Source organism: Macrobrachium nipponense, chromosome 22, assembly GCF_015104395.2.
Source record: "Macrobrachium nipponense isolate FS-2020 chromosome 22, ASM1510439v2, whole genome shotgun sequence".
NCBI classification, from domain to species: domain Eukaryota; kingdom Metazoa; phylum Arthropoda; class Malacostraca; order Decapoda; family Palaemonidae; genus Macrobrachium; species Macrobrachium nipponense.
The window spans coordinates 3,043,204-3,061,345 of NC_087213.1; the positions used below are offsets into that span (position 1 = coordinate 3,043,204).

An 18,142-nucleotide genomic window follows, 5' to 3' on the forward strand; every position below is an offset into this window, starting at 1 on the left:
TACACTCTTACCTGAAGCCGCTTTTCTCCAAAAACGTCTTAACTGAATTACCAAGTTGCAAAACCGTATTCGCTAGTACCGAAAATTTCTGATCTAACCTCTGATTCAGACTGGCAATGGTGTCGAAGAAACTACACGGGAAGCCGGAGAAGAGGGATTAGTAGGAGGAATAGGAGGTGTAGTTAAAGGAGACATAACAATTTGAGGAGAAACAGAAGGAACAGATGCATCGCAAGACGAAGCAGAGCTAAGTCTACTTTCCCTAAGCGCTGCTTTTTCTAATTCTGTCTTTAGCTAATTTCTCCGAGTATGAACTAAAAAACTTCCATTGAGAATCAGTCCAATCACTACACTCGTTACATGTTCGATCTGCTGAACAAACCTGTCCCCTACACTTAACACATTTAGTGTGAGAATCATACTCTAACTTGGATAATCTAGTTTTACATCCTGAGATGCAAAACCTAACTCACGACGGACTAGAATCCGACATGGCAACGCCTAAATAAAAAGCAAAAATAACAACAACGCCAAAAAAGAGTACTTCACCAATTCCGAAGATCAAATCCACAAGAAAAAAGCGAAGGCAAAGTCATCCAACCGCACCGACCACCGAGTTCACCGGTACGCCGGCAGGAAAAGAATTGGATTCACCTGGGCAGTTGTACCTGGTTCTCCCGCGAGTGGAGGGAGATGACGTCATCACCACCAGTGATGGCGACGCCGACGCGCTAAATTTGAATTTAGTATCCTGCCGCTCGTGGAAATCGCGGCTCTATAATTGTTCAGTAAGACACTACAATAAAAAGTGATTACAGAGAGTGTCCTAGTGGATTAGCCATACGTTATCCTTTTTGTTTTGTATGTCGATTGCAACTAATAACGCGAAGATATAAACTAACTTTAACAGCAGGTAAGGTTCATTCCAAATAATACAAGTCCTATTTCAAAGACAAAAGAGGCCTTACATTTAAGCATGGATTTTAAGTATCATTCACGTATACAGATACATACTGTACAATATAGACAGACAGCATTTAGCACTGCATAAATACTTACATGGGGAATTTCCTCTAGATCCACCTAGGAAACCTGAAGATATTTAGAGTACATCATTTAACAGTATGAGAAGCTACCATTTAAACAGATATGAAATGGGGCACACTATGAGGAGGGCTTCCCTGTAAGGCAGTCCCCAGGTTACAGTGGTCTCGGGTTACTGCGTTCCAATTTTTTTTTTTGGCGCTCGCTCACAGCAGACATGGGTCCAAGTACAAGTACCTTTACTTGGCCTAGGACTTAAGTACGAAATTTTGAGCACTTGTACTTGAGATTTTAAAATTCAATGTACTTATACTTGGCCAAAAAATTACTTGAAAAATCAAGTGCTTGTAAGTACCTACATTACATACTTGGTAGGGTGTACTGTATAAACTAACCGTAAAACAAAAACTGCACCAGTGACAATAATACCATAATTTGTGGATTTTTTGTTATAATGAATTATGTAAATCAATAATTATATACAAAGCTTAATTCAAATGATTTAACATGTACTTTTGTTTATCATAGTTCCTGCTTTGCACATACATACTACATTCCAATTGGTTGTGAAAGACGGCTTCAAAGAAGAAGGGCAATTGAATGCTATACTGAGCAAAGCATCAAAATTGGTTTCTTAATGGATAAATTAACAATAGCAACAGATGTTTCAGAAGGAGAAAGAAAATCATTATCAGATTGTGCTACTAATTGTAATTCGCAGTTAAAGATGATCAGATATATTTTGAGAGTACCAAACTAAAAGCTGTACAGTTTGGGTGGTGCACCAAAGCTTGGCACTTATGACCAAAATATTCTTAATGACACTCTAGAATTTTTTAGCCATTTAAGGAGGACACCGACTGTGCCCAAAGACAGAATTCTGTGTCCTTTAGCCCAGTCATTCTATGTGTGCGTGGGCTCAAGTCTCACTTAAGAGATAATGCAATCTAAGTATAACAGTGGTTTGGTATTTGGATTGAAGAGGTTATAACAGAAATGCCTCTATGTATATGAAAAATGGAAAATATATAAAATGGAAACTATTCTGATCCTAGATTTAAATTATATTGGTGTTCTGAAGAAGAAGAAAAGGCGAGTCTTAAGTTCTCTGTCATAATTGCAGCCAAGTTTATGTCCAAAGATACTACAGCTCATGCAAGCATTGATCTTGCCAAAGACCAAAGAGAAGATACACTAGGACCTACATAGTTCAACTGGACCAAATTGGAGGAAGCTGTTTAGATTTATGGGTAACCCAGTTCGACAATGATACCCGAGTCAGCCATGCATTTCAGAAGAGAGAGATGTGCTAGCATACTGAAAAGACCACAGTGAAACATTTCCAACTCTTGCTAAGATGACACAAAAGTACCTATAATTTGCTGCTTTTTCTGCCCCAGTAGAAAGGATTTTAAGTATTACAGGAAAAGTATTTCGTCCAGATAAATGTTGTCTTACTGACAAGAATTTTGAGTCTGTGATGTTTTTAAAATGCAATGATAAATCCTACAAGTAGATGACAGAGAACTAGTAATCGTATCAGAGAGAGAAATATAATTTTTTTTAGAACTTTTCCGAAAAACATCATTTTGTATAAGTTATTCTGAACAGTATCACATTTTTTTTCATTTGCTGTGGAAATCTACTTTGTATTACAGTATAAGAATAGTAGTATAAAATTAAATTGAAAATAAAAAAAAATTAAATAATTTCCTTAACCTGTGGGCAGATTAATTTTGATCACTTGTTCATTAAACCCTATGAATATTACTTCACATCTTTTCATCACTATGGGATAAGGTTTACTGACTTATACTGTAAGAACTAGGTACTCAGATATACTATCCTTCTAAGATGTGTCTTTTTATAAAGACTGCTATAGTATAACACCAAGTTTTCTCTCCATTAGAGTTTGTATGAGAATTTTTATTAGATTTTGCTATTGATTTTAAATCAAACAAATCACTAATAATAGGATATCTGCTGAAATGTACTTGTACTTAAGGACATTGTCAAGTACAGTAATACCCTGAAATTACGCAAGGTTAGGTTCCAGACCACCTTGCACAAGGTTAAAGTTTCGCGTAAGTTTGGCACGGTCTCTGAAATTGCTAATAAATGCTTACTTCTAGAGTTTGAACACTAACAATGACCCTAATCATGCTCCCTAAGTATTAGGCTAACTTCTAAATGAAATTCAAGTTACTGTAATTTGATTTAAAATTTAGTTTAATACATTACCCTTAAAAAATAGTTACAGTAACTATTATGTACATATGCATCCACTTCCGTACGTATACTAAAGTTACCCCTAATTCATGGGATGCCATTTTCTTTTTCTGTCAGAGTAAGTTTTCTTTGCCATACACTAGGTAAACTTCATAAGTCAGTCATAACGAAGTCACACAAATTAAATAAAGACGACATGTATGTACATAAGTAATGTTTGCAGAGGGTGAAGGAAAATCATGAACTAGTGTGAGAGCTAATTATATGAGAGAGAGAGAGAGAGAGAGAGAGAGAGAGAGAGAGAGAGAGAGAGAGAGAGAGAGAGAGAGAGAGTACTCATGTAGGAAAAACTCTGGAGGGTTATCATCTTTAAAAAGTGTGAATAGGATCACATCTTCTGAAAGTACATTAACTGTATGTGCTGTAATTACATAACATACTACATTCAGATTGTACCAGCGCTTTTCTCCGAGGTTAAGAAAGTAATTTTCACAGAACGACAAGTCTTATGTTTTACTAGTTGATCATGGAGTTATTATATAGTGACTAACACTGAATTACCTACTGCCTTGTATTTATTTCCAAAATTATAAATAGCATGCACAAAATCTCTGTACTGATTTTACACTTAAAAGCATGAAAACTTATACTAATTGTAGTATATTAGTACATACTTCAGAAATAAACAAAGTTTCTGAAGGGATATCATCTTTGAAAAGTGCAGTAACTTTGTGAGTGGATATCACATCTTACAAAAGTACATAATATTATATGCACTAACTGCATATTTATGCATGTGCAAAAATACAAATAATACATTCTTATTAATTATTTTATACAGAAAAGCTTTAAAATTTAAAAATTTGCATAGAAAATTAAACATAAACACTTTTGCAGTGTTTCTGGAGGGTTTGTAAATGTTCGCGCTATTGTGAAGAACTCGTGTATGATAATTATTTAGGTTCCGATGAAAAGTTTGTGCTATCGTGAATTTGCGCAAATCGAATCGCGTAAGTTCGGGGTACTACTGTAATGGGACTTAAGTATCAGGCAAATCTTCTGTACTTGTACTAGTTCTTTTTCTCGATACTTGTACTGTCTACAAGTACCGTCTCGTACTTGGACCCATGCCTAACCCACAACATCATTAATCTGATTTACGGTGCCACAACCCAGTTTTACAGAGCTGCTAGGAATGGAACCCCTACTGTAAACCGGGGATTGCCTGTACTACCTTTCTACAAGTTCAAAAACAATTCATACAGTAACTTATCCAGTCTGACATCATCACTGGACTGTATACAGCTTTCCTATTAAATTCAAATAAACAAAGCCTACAAATATAGACAACTGTGCATCACACAACTACATATTTGATACGAGAATAGTACTAATGGAAAGCTGCAACCACCGCAACTCAACGAAAGTTAACTACAGTTGACCCCAATATTTCCGGGATGTGTACTATAAACCCGGCCCCCCGACAAAATAGTTACCTAAAATATGATATTGTTAAGATACAATAAAGTTTTGTACATACTTACCTGGCAGATATATACTTAGCTATAGACTCCGTCGTCCCCGACAGAAATTCGAATTTCGCGGCACACGCTGCAGGTAGGTCAGGTGATCTACCGCCCCTGCCGCTGGGTGGCAGGAATAGGAACGATTTACCGTTCTAGAACCAGATTTTCTCTTCCACCTGTCTCCTGAGGGGAGGTTGGGGGGTGGGCCATCAATCGTATATATCTGCCAGGTAAGTATGTACAAAACTTTATTGTATCTTAACAATATCATTTTTGTACATGGAACTTACCCAGCAGATATATACTTAGCTGATTGACACCCTTGGTGGTGGGAAAGAGACAACTATTTACTGAATAGACAGGTAAACAACATACGTTGTAGTAATAAATAAAATAAAACTTGGTTCCTACTGATCAGGCGAAGCCTCCATGGCTAATGCCTAGGAATCTGCTTCGCCTCAAGAGCCTCAGCGAGGATGTGACCTATGGCTAAGAGTTCTTGTGGGTCTGTCGATGGGGTCTTATCCATTTACTCGACAGAGCCTCTTACATGACAATATGCCTATGCCTAGTGGCATAATTAAGGAGCACAACACCGATCCCGATCACCTGATCCTAACACGAGGGTTAGTGCTTAAGTTGAAAAGAGTTATCTACAAACTCCTTTCAAACAACCCAAAGAAAAAACACGACGTTAAATAAAATTTAACTCACTAGTTTAAGGATCAGTATCTGCTCCCTATCCCAGCAATGTATCCGCAGACACGTATCAACCAAGAGAGAAGGATCCCTCGAAGGTTATTCTTGACATCCTTCGGATAATGGGAAGTCAACACAGAGTTGCATCTCGTATGTGACAGCTAATATGTCCTTATGACATATTGTTAGGGAAAGAACAAGAATTCGGAAAAGCTCGCACTTCATGCGCTTTTAATTCTCAGCTGTTTGAAGGAATCATCAATGCACTTATCAAGTGCTTAGGAGATCACAATGTCTCAAAGAAGGCCAGGGCGTTCTTTGATATAGATCTCTTCTGGGTGAAGCCTGGAGCCTGGCTAGCGCTTGGCAGCGCCTAGCGCCTGTCTGCGCTCCGGCAGCCTTGCCTCCGCGCCTGGCTGGAGCCTTGCGCCTGAATGGCGCCTAGAGCCTGGCTGGAGCCTCGCGCCTAGATGGCGCCTTGCGCCTGGCTGGCGCCTAGCGCCTGGCTGGTGCCTGATTGGCTCCTCCTTCCTGGCTAGGCGCCTCGCGCCTGGCTGGAGCCTTGCGTCTGGCTGGTGCCTTGCGCCTGGAAGGCACCTGGAGCCTGGCAGAAGACTTCATGATTACTGTCTATGAGTCTGCATGCCTCAAGAGTTTCAGCGAGGTAGGGACCTATGACTGACAAACCCTTCTGGATCATGTCAATGGGGGCTAGGCCCGCTTACACGACAGAGCCTTCTCGGATCGTGCCAATGGGGGCTGACCCTCCACTTACATGCAGAGCCTTACCTGTATCATATCAATGGGGACTAGCCCTCTTACATGACAGAGCTTTAGGTTTCTCTTTACTGGAAGGAGCCTTGCGTCTGGATGGATCCTCAATCCTGACGGAGCCCTAGCCTTGAGACCTGGCCCCGGATGGCGGCTGCCCTGGCTTCTAGAGCCTGGCTGGCTCCTAGAGCCTGGCGGCTCCTAGAGCTGGCGGTCCTAGAGCCTGGCTGGCCTAGACCTGGCTGGCTCCTAGACCTGGCTGGCTCCTAGAGCATGGCGGGCTCCTAGAGCCTGGCTGGCTCCTAGAGCCTGGCTGGCCTCTAGAGCTGGCGGCTTCCTAGAGCCTGGCTGGCTCCTGAGCCGGTGGCGACCTGGCTGGCTCCTAGAGCCTGGCTGGCTCCTAGAGCCTGGTGGCTCCTAGCCTGCTGGCTCCCTATTAGCCTGGGCTGGCTCCTAGAGCCTGGCTGGCTCCTAGAGCCTGGCTGGCTCCTAGAGCCTAGGCCTGGCTCCCTAGAGGCCTGGCTGGCTCCTAGAGCCTGGCTGGCTCCCGCCTAGAGCCTGGCCCTGGCACCTCGCGCCTGCTTGGCTCCTCCACACTTGCTGGAGCTTCGAGCTTGGAAGAGTCTCTAGGCTGTCTGACGATGTCCACATCGGACACTCTTATATCTGTCCGATTTGTTCGCCTCTGGCGCATTTGCGCCAGGTTGGAGGCCCGCGCCCTCTCAGTATACCGACCATGACAGAGTTCCGTGGAACTGTCCGCCTCTGGCGTTTTTTCGCCTGTATTGGCATTTGGCGCTTGGCTGGCGCTACATTGTCCGAGAGTCCTGAACAACCACATAGTTTATCAGGAGACTGGAGAAGGGTGGAAGAAATTCTTCCCCTTTGAGCTTTTGGCCCCTGGCCAGGGAGGTGATTTTTTTTTTTTTTTTTTTTTAGTCAGCTACACCCAGTAGAACGACAGGATATCTAACAACACGAGAGAGAAGAGTCTTCCTCCGAGGAGGATCCTTCGTGAACACTTCTGCTAACGAGATCTCTTCTTACATGTTGATGAGGTTCCTCGTTGCAGAATCTTCCCTATCCTTGCCCGAAGGAAGGGAAGGAGTCTGGAAGTCGAAGGAGGACTCTGAGCTGAAATTGGGCGGAACCCTGATTTCTAGCTCTTATTGTATCCTTCTGAATACCTTCTGGGAAGCATTTTAAGCCCTCATCGCACCCTGAAGACTCTGTAGGCAAACGTTTAAACCATATCTTCTTCTGTAGATGAAACTGTAAGTACCCTGCCTGGCAACTAAACTTCTCTCTGAAAGCGTTGCGTCAGGAATAGAGGGATTTATTTCTTTTGCCCGACATACTATGCTGGCAAGAACCCATTGCCGAGTCTCCATTGAATCTGATGCGAGATTAAACCAATGCCAAAAAATTCACTTGTCTTCTTGGTCGTTTAGGGCTAAGAGAAACAAAGAATTCCTTCATAAACTTCCTCAAAGAAGTCAGATGAGGAGCAGTTCCATTTTGTCGAACACGGAATCTGTGGCCACAAAAAAAAAAAACAAAAAAAAAATCCCATTCGAAGTACATGATATCCTACTCTTGTCGTATTGCGGTATCGTATAAGATCCCGAAGATCTTAATCCTCTGTTATCTCTAATCCTTTGTAGAGACAGAGTATGGCCTTTAACTGCGTTCTTTGATAGCAGATATACATAGGTGATTCTTCCCTCTGAAAGTGAAGAAAAACCTCGCTATGTGGTTCACAGAGGTATCGGAAGAGGACAGTTTCCTCATTCCCTAAAACACTATCTGCAGCAATTCTATGTTTTTAGCCATGACTATTGTATTTACCTTGAAAAAACCTCTCATTGCATGTCCACTTCTGGTCAGTCTGCACGCGGACAGACTCAGAGTGGAGAGGTTTTATAGGTTCTATTTATAATAGATTCTGATAGAATATCCAGATACTCTTGGAAAAGCCTTACGAAACATGCTGTGAGAAGAACGTGACTTCTGTGAAATCCAACCTCTCTAAGGCCAAAATGAGGCATACATCCTCTCTTCCTTTGACGCCCAATTATCTTAATATCTGTTAAGAATTTATAACTAGGGGAAAAAAGGCTAAAGTTTATTCCCCTTCTTTAAATTTAAAGATGTCTTATAGTGCTACCTCTCTTGGTTCGAGGAAAAAGAAGCAGTCTAAAGGAAGCCTGTTCGTCTTCTACCTTACAAAGAGATCTATGAAGAAGACTTTCCGCAGGTTCTCACAACTCTTTTCAATAAATGTTAGACATAAAAACCGTTAACAGTTATTCTTCTTGATCGAGAAGGTTCTCACGGACATGCAAAATCTTGCATCGAACCTCTTAAGGATCGTTACGTTCCGTGTCTGTTCCCAAATAGGTTCTCTTTTGTTAACGCGAACCGGGGCGAAAAAGAGATTCTCGATGCTCTTTGCGATATGAGAGAGTCGTGGAATTGGCCTAAGTGATTAAATAAATCATTTCATCATTCCTTGTAAGCGACCCCTTTTCGATTAAATGGGTAACGAAATCAGAACGAATCTTGCCGTTACCGAGCCTGCTGTCCGAGAGGCTACTGGAACTCTTTAAGTTAATAAACTCGCTAAAAAACGAGAAAATATCTTGGATGGTGCTTCTGGCACAATTTGCGCCAGGCTGGCGCTTCCTTCTAGTTCTTTTGAGGTTATGTGCCATAACATCTATGCCTTTATGGTACCCGACATCCTTCACATGTTAATTCCGTTCTAAGTGGGAAAAAACTTTTATATACGTAGTATAGTCCCATTCAGGAAACAACTTCTGCCACTAAGAGAATGTTTCCCATCCGACTCACCCAACTTCTCTTGAGCAATATCCGAATTTAATTTTAAAAAGGGCTGTGTGCGTTTTCTCGAAAGGATGAGAGAATTATATATAGCTTGCGCGCTGCCGTATTAGAATCCTTTATAATACTGTCACATTGTGGCAAACAGCATTAATCTAGGAAACCTTTGTAAGGATACTAGGAATTCTGTAGTTAACCTCGGTATGTGCATAAGACTTGACCATACCGTAGTCTTAAAGTGAATTCTCTACTACATTCCATCTTTCCTCACTAAGCATGTAATCTCTAATAAGCCATGGCTTTTCGTAAGCATGAGAGCATTATACAATATAGAGTTTCGCTGCGTTAGAATCCTTTAAAAATGTTACCTACGGTAAACAGCATTGAAATGTAATATCTTTCTTATTGAAAGCTTCTTAGCAAAAGGCAGACAATATTTTATTTATGTTTGCTTAACTATCCCCTCAATCCGAGGCTAACCTCGATTGTAGGGGAGAGACACGGTTATTCATTCCATCCCGCAGGAGAGAGACATGTTACCGCCCACTCATGACCGACACCTACAAGATACTGCGTTGGTGTCTAAGCGATAGCAGTCTCGTTAGCCGACTGGCCTTACTCTTCCAGAGTTGCCAGCTACTCCATTTAATAAAGGAATCTTATAACATTATTATCGAACTTCAGGAAGTTCTTATAATGCATATCTAAGCGAAACAAGACTTCGATAAATCTAGAAGCTAAGTAGGTGTTGTCTTAACAATCCCTTTCAGCGTAGTCCTTCCTAGGAAATTCCTGGAAGGATACTGGTAATTGAGTTTGCTCAGCAAAGAAGTAACTACGGTATGTGCTTATGATTTGCCGTATCGTATTCTCATACAGCAGATACTCTACTACCTTCTTTCCCTGCCGAGGCAGATAGAGAAAGGATATTCTGGCGCCTGGATCCTTGCACCTAGCGCCTGGAATGTTCCTCGCGCCTGAATGTTCCGCACGCTAGAAAGGAGACTCGCTCCTGGAACGTTCCGCTTGCGTGGAAGGTCCCGTGCGCCCTGACAGTTCCGAGCGCCTACTAGACCCCTTTTAGAAAGAGCCTCTTGCCCGGAAACGTTCAATGGAAGGATCGTTCTGATTGCCACTCTACTGTAAGGCTCCTTGCTCTAGCCGTCTGTTTTTCTGGCGCAATTTGCGCCAGGCTGGCGCTTCGTCTCTTTGAAGGCGCCTTGCGCCAAGAAAAATTTTCTAGAACGCGGCTCGCGTTTGGTTGTAGGAACGCGGCTCGCGCTAGTCTGTTAGCTGGAACGCTAGCTTGCTGGAACGCGGCTTCCTGGCGGCAGCGGCTGGCTCTTGCTCAGTGTTCTCTTAGTTTTCAGAGAACGCGCTAGATCACTCCAAACATAACAATTCTTCGTCTTTCGATGTAAGATGAAGAGACGCACTTTTTTAAGGATGCCTTATCCAATGGCTATCCTTGGCAGTCTGGGACGTTCCACAGAACCTGCCGAGGGGACGCCTGACCGGTGGGGTTCTCCCTAACCTTCCTGCGGCTGTCGACTTTCCTCCTCCACTGGGCGGTCTGGGAGTTTGGAAGAGGTCTAGGCCTGGAAGCGCTACGGAGCCGATCAGACGCACCCTCCACTGCACTGGGAACACTATATTCACTTCTTACCTTTTTAGAGCTCGCCTTTTGAGCTCCATCCATTTATCTTCAAATTTGCACATATGAATTTGTAGATTCTGTGGAGTAAGGTGGTGATGAGGATGCAACAACTACTAGAATTGTCAATACTCTAACTGCTCGTTAGTACGAGAGCTCTTAAAGCTTCTAAAGGAAGCGTATCTAGTTATATGCTTTCTGCTTCCTAAAGTAGGAAGTTAGATCTTATATTTCCTTCATCAAGTTCTAACATTCTTTATACACGTATTAGTGAAAAAAAATCAAATATTTTCCCTTATTGCAAAAAATATAAGTGTCTACCGAAAAAGAAAAATTCGGTAGTTTCACGTATATTATTCTTCGAAATTTCGAAGCCAAATTCATTAAAAAGTTAATAAAAGCGTATGCCAAACCAAAGACCCAGTACTTCCCTGCAAAAGACAGCCCAGAAGGTCGATGGCGATGAAACAACGAAAATCAAGTCAGGAGGTAGCAACAACGTATGTTGACACTACCGCGACAGAGAAAATCTGGTTCTAGAACGGTAATCGTTCCTATTCCTGCCACCCAGCGGCAGGGGCGGTAGATCACCTGACCTACCTGCAGCGTGTGCCGCGAAATTCGAATTTCTGTCGGGGACGACGGAGTCTATAGCTAAGTATATATCTGCTGGGTAAGTTCCATGTACAAAAATGCAAATATTAGGAACCCTTCTAAATTTAAATGCTTATAACTGCCTATTTTGATAGTTCAAACACCAAAAAAAAAACCTCTAAAATTGCTCATACCAGAGTATTTTAATAGTTTTATCACAAAAAATGCATTTAGTCACAAAAATCATATGAAAATACAATTTAATTTGTGAATTTTCCTCCATGAAAAGTACCACAAATAAGTGAATTTTCCACGAATAATGCATATGTGCATATATGTTCCATAAAAAAAACCTGCAAATAGGTGACCACGCGAATCCGGAACCATGAATATGCAGGGGTCAACTGTAACAACAAAAACCATGCAAGTATTCATTTCACACTCTCAAGTAATTATTACCATTTGTGTAATATATTGTAAATAATTACCAAGAGTTCAGTTAAGACCAGACGTCAAGCAAAGTAAACATCAAGAGGAAATTCAAGACACTAATACCGTGCATCATGTAATTTTTCAAAAATTGATCGTGAGCAATGAATTTAATTCTAAAAGAGAAACTCCAATGATTGTCTCCCTTTGGTCTCAAATACTAAAAGTTGTTAACTGTTGACTGTAGCAAAATCACCAACTATGTAATGTCACACTAATTATAACAATAAAACATGCAAATTTTCATAATAAAATATGATATTGTTATGATACAATAAAGTTTGTTCATACTTACCTGGCAGATATATATATAGCTGTATTTTCTGAAGTCCGACAGAATTTTAAAAACTTCCGACACACGCAGTGGTCGGCCAGGTGGTTAGTACCCATTCCCGCCGCTGGGAGGCGGGTATCAGGAACCATTCCCATTTTCTATTCATAATTTTTATTTCCACTGTCCCCTGAGGGGAGGTGGGTGGGTACTTGATTATATATATCTGCCAGGTAAGTATGAACAAACTTTATTGTATCATAACAATATCATTTTGTTCATGAAACTTACCTGTCAGATATATATATAGCTGAATCCCACCTTTGGAGGTGGAAGGGACAGAATAGAAGGATTTTGGGAAACAAATGCATGCAGATGATTTACATCTTGGTTCCACCTGTTAGCATAGCTGGCTCGTGGTTACTGCCACGTAAGTCTGCTTGTGCTACTAGAGTTGCCAGCGAGGTAGAGACCTATATAGCTGGTGCACTCCAGATGATCTGTCAACAGGGGCGAGACCACGACGTGACTAGACCATATTGACCACCATACCATGAGGGCTAAGAAGAAAATAAAATAAATATATATATATAAATATATATATCACCACCTGACCAACCTAGCCAAAGTTTAAGGTGTGTTAACTAAGGCTTAAGAGTTAAGAAGTCGCCGTTGTCGGCGACTCAACAACTAAATTAAGAGCTCTTCCTAACCATTTTCTACAGGTAGGATGAGTGGTACTTCTTGCCCCCAGATTGTGTCTGCAGGACACGTATGGACCCTAGCGAGCAGCAGATCTCATATGCCATCTTCACATCTCGCAGGGAGTGTGAAAGTGTAACACAGAGTTGCTTCGCTAAAAACATGGTACTCAGGATGTTGCTGAGTGCCATGCTCTGTTGAAATGCTTCCGAGGCCGCGCCCTCACCTCGTGAGCATTCAGATAAAAAGATTTCAAATCTTTGTGCAAACACAATGAAGGAGCATTTTTGAAAGAACTCCTTAACACTAAAGCCAGGCTGTTCTTCGATATGGGCAAGTCTGGTCTTTCGGAACACTGCAGATTGCCCACCGAATGACTTCGACTTTCTTGAGTTTTATGTAGATAAAACTTGAGAGACCCGACAGGGCACAGGACTCTCTCTGGCTCCTGCCCACTAACTTGTGCCATCCTTGCTTCCAAGCTCCTGGCCCAAGGACAAACGGGTTACCATTCTTAGGCCACAACGGAAGGGTTAGAGAGCACACCGCCTTGTGTTCTCTAAAGCCAAAACTTGTGACGATGGCTTAAAATCTACTAACCCTCTTTGTCGTATCTAGGGTGGTTAGAAGAAGGCCTTCCTGATCACATGCAAGAAGTTAACAGGTAGGAGAGGTTCGAATGCTTTGACATCAAGAACTTCAGACTACGTCTAAGTTCCATATTGAAAGCTTCGATCTGGACATGCACAGTCAGTCCGTCTGTACTAAAGTCAGGTGACCGACCAGTTGACCAGTCAGACGAATCAAGGACAGCAAGGCTGTACCCTGAAGACCATAAGGCCACTATTCTTCGCTGAAGGATGAGTGTCTGGACTGCCTGGGCGATTCAATCTAAGCAAACCTTGGGGGTGTATCAACGCAACCCAACGTCGTCAGCGAATCAACTCCTGACTCGAGCTTCTGGTGCCAGGAGAAAGGAGCGAGGAGCAAAAAGGCGATTCAGTCCCGAAGGAAGAATGCCTGACAGTCCAACCTGGTCTCATGTTACACGATCATCGGGGGTGTATAAACGCAACCGACTTCGTCAAACAAGAAACTCAGGGCTACTATATGTCGCCTGATCTCGCACGAGTGTCTGACTCGAGAAAACAGGTGAGACAAAAAGTAGGATGATGAGCGAGGTTCGAGATTCCACAGAACTCAAAGATCGTGAAGGGCTTTGTTGTTTGACAGACGCAAATCTCTGAGCCCAAAGGCCGTCAACAACATATTTGCGTATTCTTTAATAGTTGTGACTGCCAGCTTATCCCATTCTTCAGACGGAAATGGAAGACGGTAATCTAGTTCCTGGTCAACATCTCGATAGCCTGAACGTAGTCAGACTCAGAGCGGAGATGTATATAGGTTAGTTATAGGTACCTTTCGAGTTAGAGTAGACCGACTCTCTCGGAAAAAGTCCTTGGAAAGTGAACTAGGAAGTATGTGACCTCTGTGAATCCAGGATCCTGAAGGCCAACATGGGGCGATCAGCGTCATTGTCGCTCCCTGTGACGTCATAAATCCTCTTATTACATTTCCTAAGAGATTGAAAAAAGGGGAAAAGAGACTTAAAATATCCATCCCCGTTCAATATCATAGGATGGCGTTTAATGGTACCGATCCCGGATCGAGAATAAGGGAGCAGAAAAGAAGAAGCCTCTTCGTCCTCAACATATCGAAGAGAAGAATGAAAGGGCGTCCCTAAAGTCTCCACAACTCTCAACTTACTTCTAAAGAAAGATTCCACTCGGAAGTCAATAGTTGCTGCCGTCGATCTAGACGATTCGTACGGACTTTTGCAATCCTGTAACGAACCTCTAGAGGATCGTTACATTCTACGCCTGTTGTTATAATAGGCTTTCTCGTAAACTCGAACAGGGACCGAGAAGATACTTCTTAAGATATGAGAGAGCTGTGGAATATCAGAGTTGATCGGACCACTGGGTTCCCAAAACTGTTACGAGGACTGGAGGACTACCGAATCGCTTTTACTTCTTTCAGATTAAGATCCAAGACATCTGAAACCCTATCCAGATGTCCGGCACCTTCTTTCTATCACCTCAGGTGATAAACGCACTGAGAGATGTTCAGATCATTCCTAGATCTTGAATAATATTTCAGTTTCCCGGTAGGAGAAAACTGTGGTCTGAATTGCAGTCTATTCGGGGAAAACAAACTTCTTCAGGAAGGAAATGGTCCCCAGCAAGCTCATCCATTCCCTCCCCGAGTATGCTTACTTCCCTAATAAGGCTGCGCTTTGCCTAAGCAGGAGAGCATATAAAAGTGCAATGTTGCGGTAGACTCGTAGTTCTATACCGTGCGGTAACGAGCACCGAAAGGATTAAGAGATAACTCTGTTGAACATAGTAAGGCAAAACGAATGCAACGTTTATTCATTCACGTAAGAAATCCCCTCAATCTTAGGCTAAAGTCCGTGATTGTAGGGCAGAGATACAGTTAGTCAGTCAATCCCGCAGGAGAGACGTAACCGCCAGCACAGAGATACGGTTAGTCAGTCAATCCCGCAGGAGAGAGAGACGTAACCTACAGCGCATGACAGCGCCCGATCTGTTACTGGCTCGGTTGGACTGGAGGACAGACACAGCGTGACAGCAGCAGCCAGCAGCTTACGAACGTCGTCTCTTAACTTTATGTCTGGGTTGCCAGCTACCTATTCTACGAAGAAATAGGTCCGTTTATTTTTTGAGCAGAAAGACTCTCAAGCTGGTATATTTTAAGCGAAACAGAAAACGCTAAATATATAGATGCGTTTGTGTCGTCAGAACACTACCATACAACGGAATAAAAGATAAATCGGAAACTCCTGGAAGGCTGCAGGGAGTAACGATTAAATGTCCTTAAAATAGACAATAGACCTCTCGGTTGCCATCCGAAGAGGTAACTACAGCAAGCGTATATGACTTGAACCAACCAGAAGTAAAATAACGCAAGGCAAAATATGAAATTATATCACAATAAAGTTTGTCATACTTACCTGGCAGCCACTATATATAGCTGAATTCGGAAATACAGCTACATACATATCTGACAGGCAAGTTTCATGAACAAAACTTAAGAGAATCGAAGCAGTCAGCTCAAGCTTCTTATGTTACTGGACATAAGCGTTCATTGACGTAGTCTACAAGTCTATTTCTTGTACGAGTCTGCGAATGACGAATGAGAGCTCTTCCGAATCTTGTCAATAAGAGCTTATTCGCTTACGCAATATCAAGTTAATGAGATGTTTGTCAATGAGAACTAACCCATTTACGGGACAAAGAGATATTTTGTCAATGAGGGGATACCCACTTACTTGACAAAACGAAAGTATATTGTCAATGGGGGAAAGTCACTGAATTGACAAAACGTAATCCAGGGAGTCAAGCATTTAATTTTTTTTTTCGATTTCGATTCCCGTCTCAACGAGGAAGGGGCAAGAATCCTGTTAAGAGACTGGGCTTACGGCAGGTAGAACGACGATGTTCAATTCGGCAGCGTAGTCCCGACTAGAAACTAACAAAATCTATCATCTGAAAAACCCTTTCAGATGGGCTAAAAAGCTTGCAAAATTATGCAAGAATCCCACTGAACGTTGCCGAGAGTCCTGAACGTGCAGGACATCGAGCCTTACATAACCCGTAACTGCCTTATCGCAAAGTCTTGCCTGGGTAGTGGCAACTTAAATTTATTGGCAGAATGGCAAAGGTTGCGGTAGAGCAAACGAGATCTTCCCTTGAGCTTTCCTTAACTCCATCCACCTATGCGAAAAGCAATATTAATTGACAGAGACCTCTTGAATTCATGAAACCCGATGTCTTGCTGGGTTTCGAAGAAGAAGTTGTCTGTTCACTTTAAACTTCCTCCGAAGCACTGCCTACTTCACATTCTTTGCAGGTGAGGTAGAAGGTATCACCGGAGGTATAGATAAACATTCTTTAGGCCCATATCTGAAACAAGAGCTTGAAGAGTTCAACAGAAACGTTCAGCCAGGCGACACACCTGGCGTGCGCTGGTGCACGCTCGGCGTCCACTGGAGCGCGCTCGGCGTCCACTGGAGCGCGCTCGGCGTCCACTGGCGCGCACTTGGCGTCCACTGGCGCGCACTTGGCGTGCACCCGCGCGCGCCTGGAGTCCATCCGAGCGTCCGGTGGCGTCCGCTCTCAAAAGCTTCCTGCTACTATGACTTCTCTTACGTATTTCTCGGTGGAAAGACGGACACGAGTTCAGGCGACGTTCGCCTTCTTACTTCTCACTGAAACGCATAACGAGAGAGAGAGAGAGGACGTGAAGCGTCCTCTTCTATAAAGCTCTATTTAGAGGGCGCGAGTCCTTCCGAAAGCTCCAACCCCTGCATGGGGAGGACGCTTCGGAGGACGAGAAGCAATCTTTCAGGATTCGTGCACGCGCACGCACTTTGGCAGTCTGGGGATTTTCATCAGAAAATTGCCGAAGGCACGCCAGATCGGTGGGGGTTCCTTGTAACCCTCCTTAGGCTTTCGACATGCTCCCATCCCCGGGTCCTGGGAGTCAAGCAGATGGGTCCCGGCCTAGAGGCGAAACGAGGCCGATCTGACGCACCCTCCACTACACAAGGGGTATCACTGCACTTCTGCACTTCACTTTTACTCTCTAAAGCAAGCACTTTCGATTCTAAGATACGAATCGAAAGAGTATCAGAGAAAGGGCAATTCCTCTACAGACACTGCTTAGGGCCCGAAGGCAACACTGCAGGTTAGGAAGTAACAAGTTACAGAAGTAGCACTTCCCAGCAATGAAGGAGAGCGAGCACCTCTCGTAGACATATTCATAGCCCGTAGGCCATACTACAGGGTTAGGCAAAATAAAGTCTACAGGAAGGTTAGCAGGTTCACTACCCTGACTTTTGTTACTGATTAATTTGCGTACATACGAATCATACGTCTTCCTTACGGAATTAGCATGTTTACTGATTAATTGCGTACATACGAATCATACGTCTTCCTTACGGAATAGACAAAGTCTCACACTCCTTACATGACAAATCTCAACAAAGAAGCAAGACCCATACCCCTCGTACATACCAAGTGCGGATCTACCGAAGCTTTCGGTAGCCACACCCTATCTTTGCAGACAACCCCGTCTGAAACTAGCCTAACTAGATTCAGATATTTTATGCAAAAATGAATCAAATTCAAATCAATTTAAGATAGCGTATGCCTAGCCACAAATCCAAGTAAATAAATCAAAAGACAATTAGGATACTTAGGGCAATGAAGTTTCCAAAATCCTAAGACGGAGGTA

At 42.8% G+C, this 18,142-nt stretch overlaps 1 protein-coding gene across 5 annotated transcripts in view; it reads right to left on the minus strand.

Moving 5' to 3' along the window:
• LOC135198445 (TBC1 domain family member 5-like) overlaps positions 1–18,142 on the minus strand; it is a 212,291-nt gene that overhangs the window by 169,069 nt on the left and 25,080 nt on the right. For 3 of the 5 annotated variants that reach the window (XM_064225996.1, XM_064225995.1, XM_064225993.1), the window contains exon 3: positions 1,060–1,092. The exons of the other annotated variants lie outside the window; for them this stretch is intronic. In XM_064225996.1, the coding sequence (XP_064082066.1) occupies positions 1,060–1,092 (33 nt within the window). The remainder of the gene's footprint in view (positions 1–1,059; positions 1,093–18,142) is intronic. 5 annotated transcript variants of the gene reach the window in all.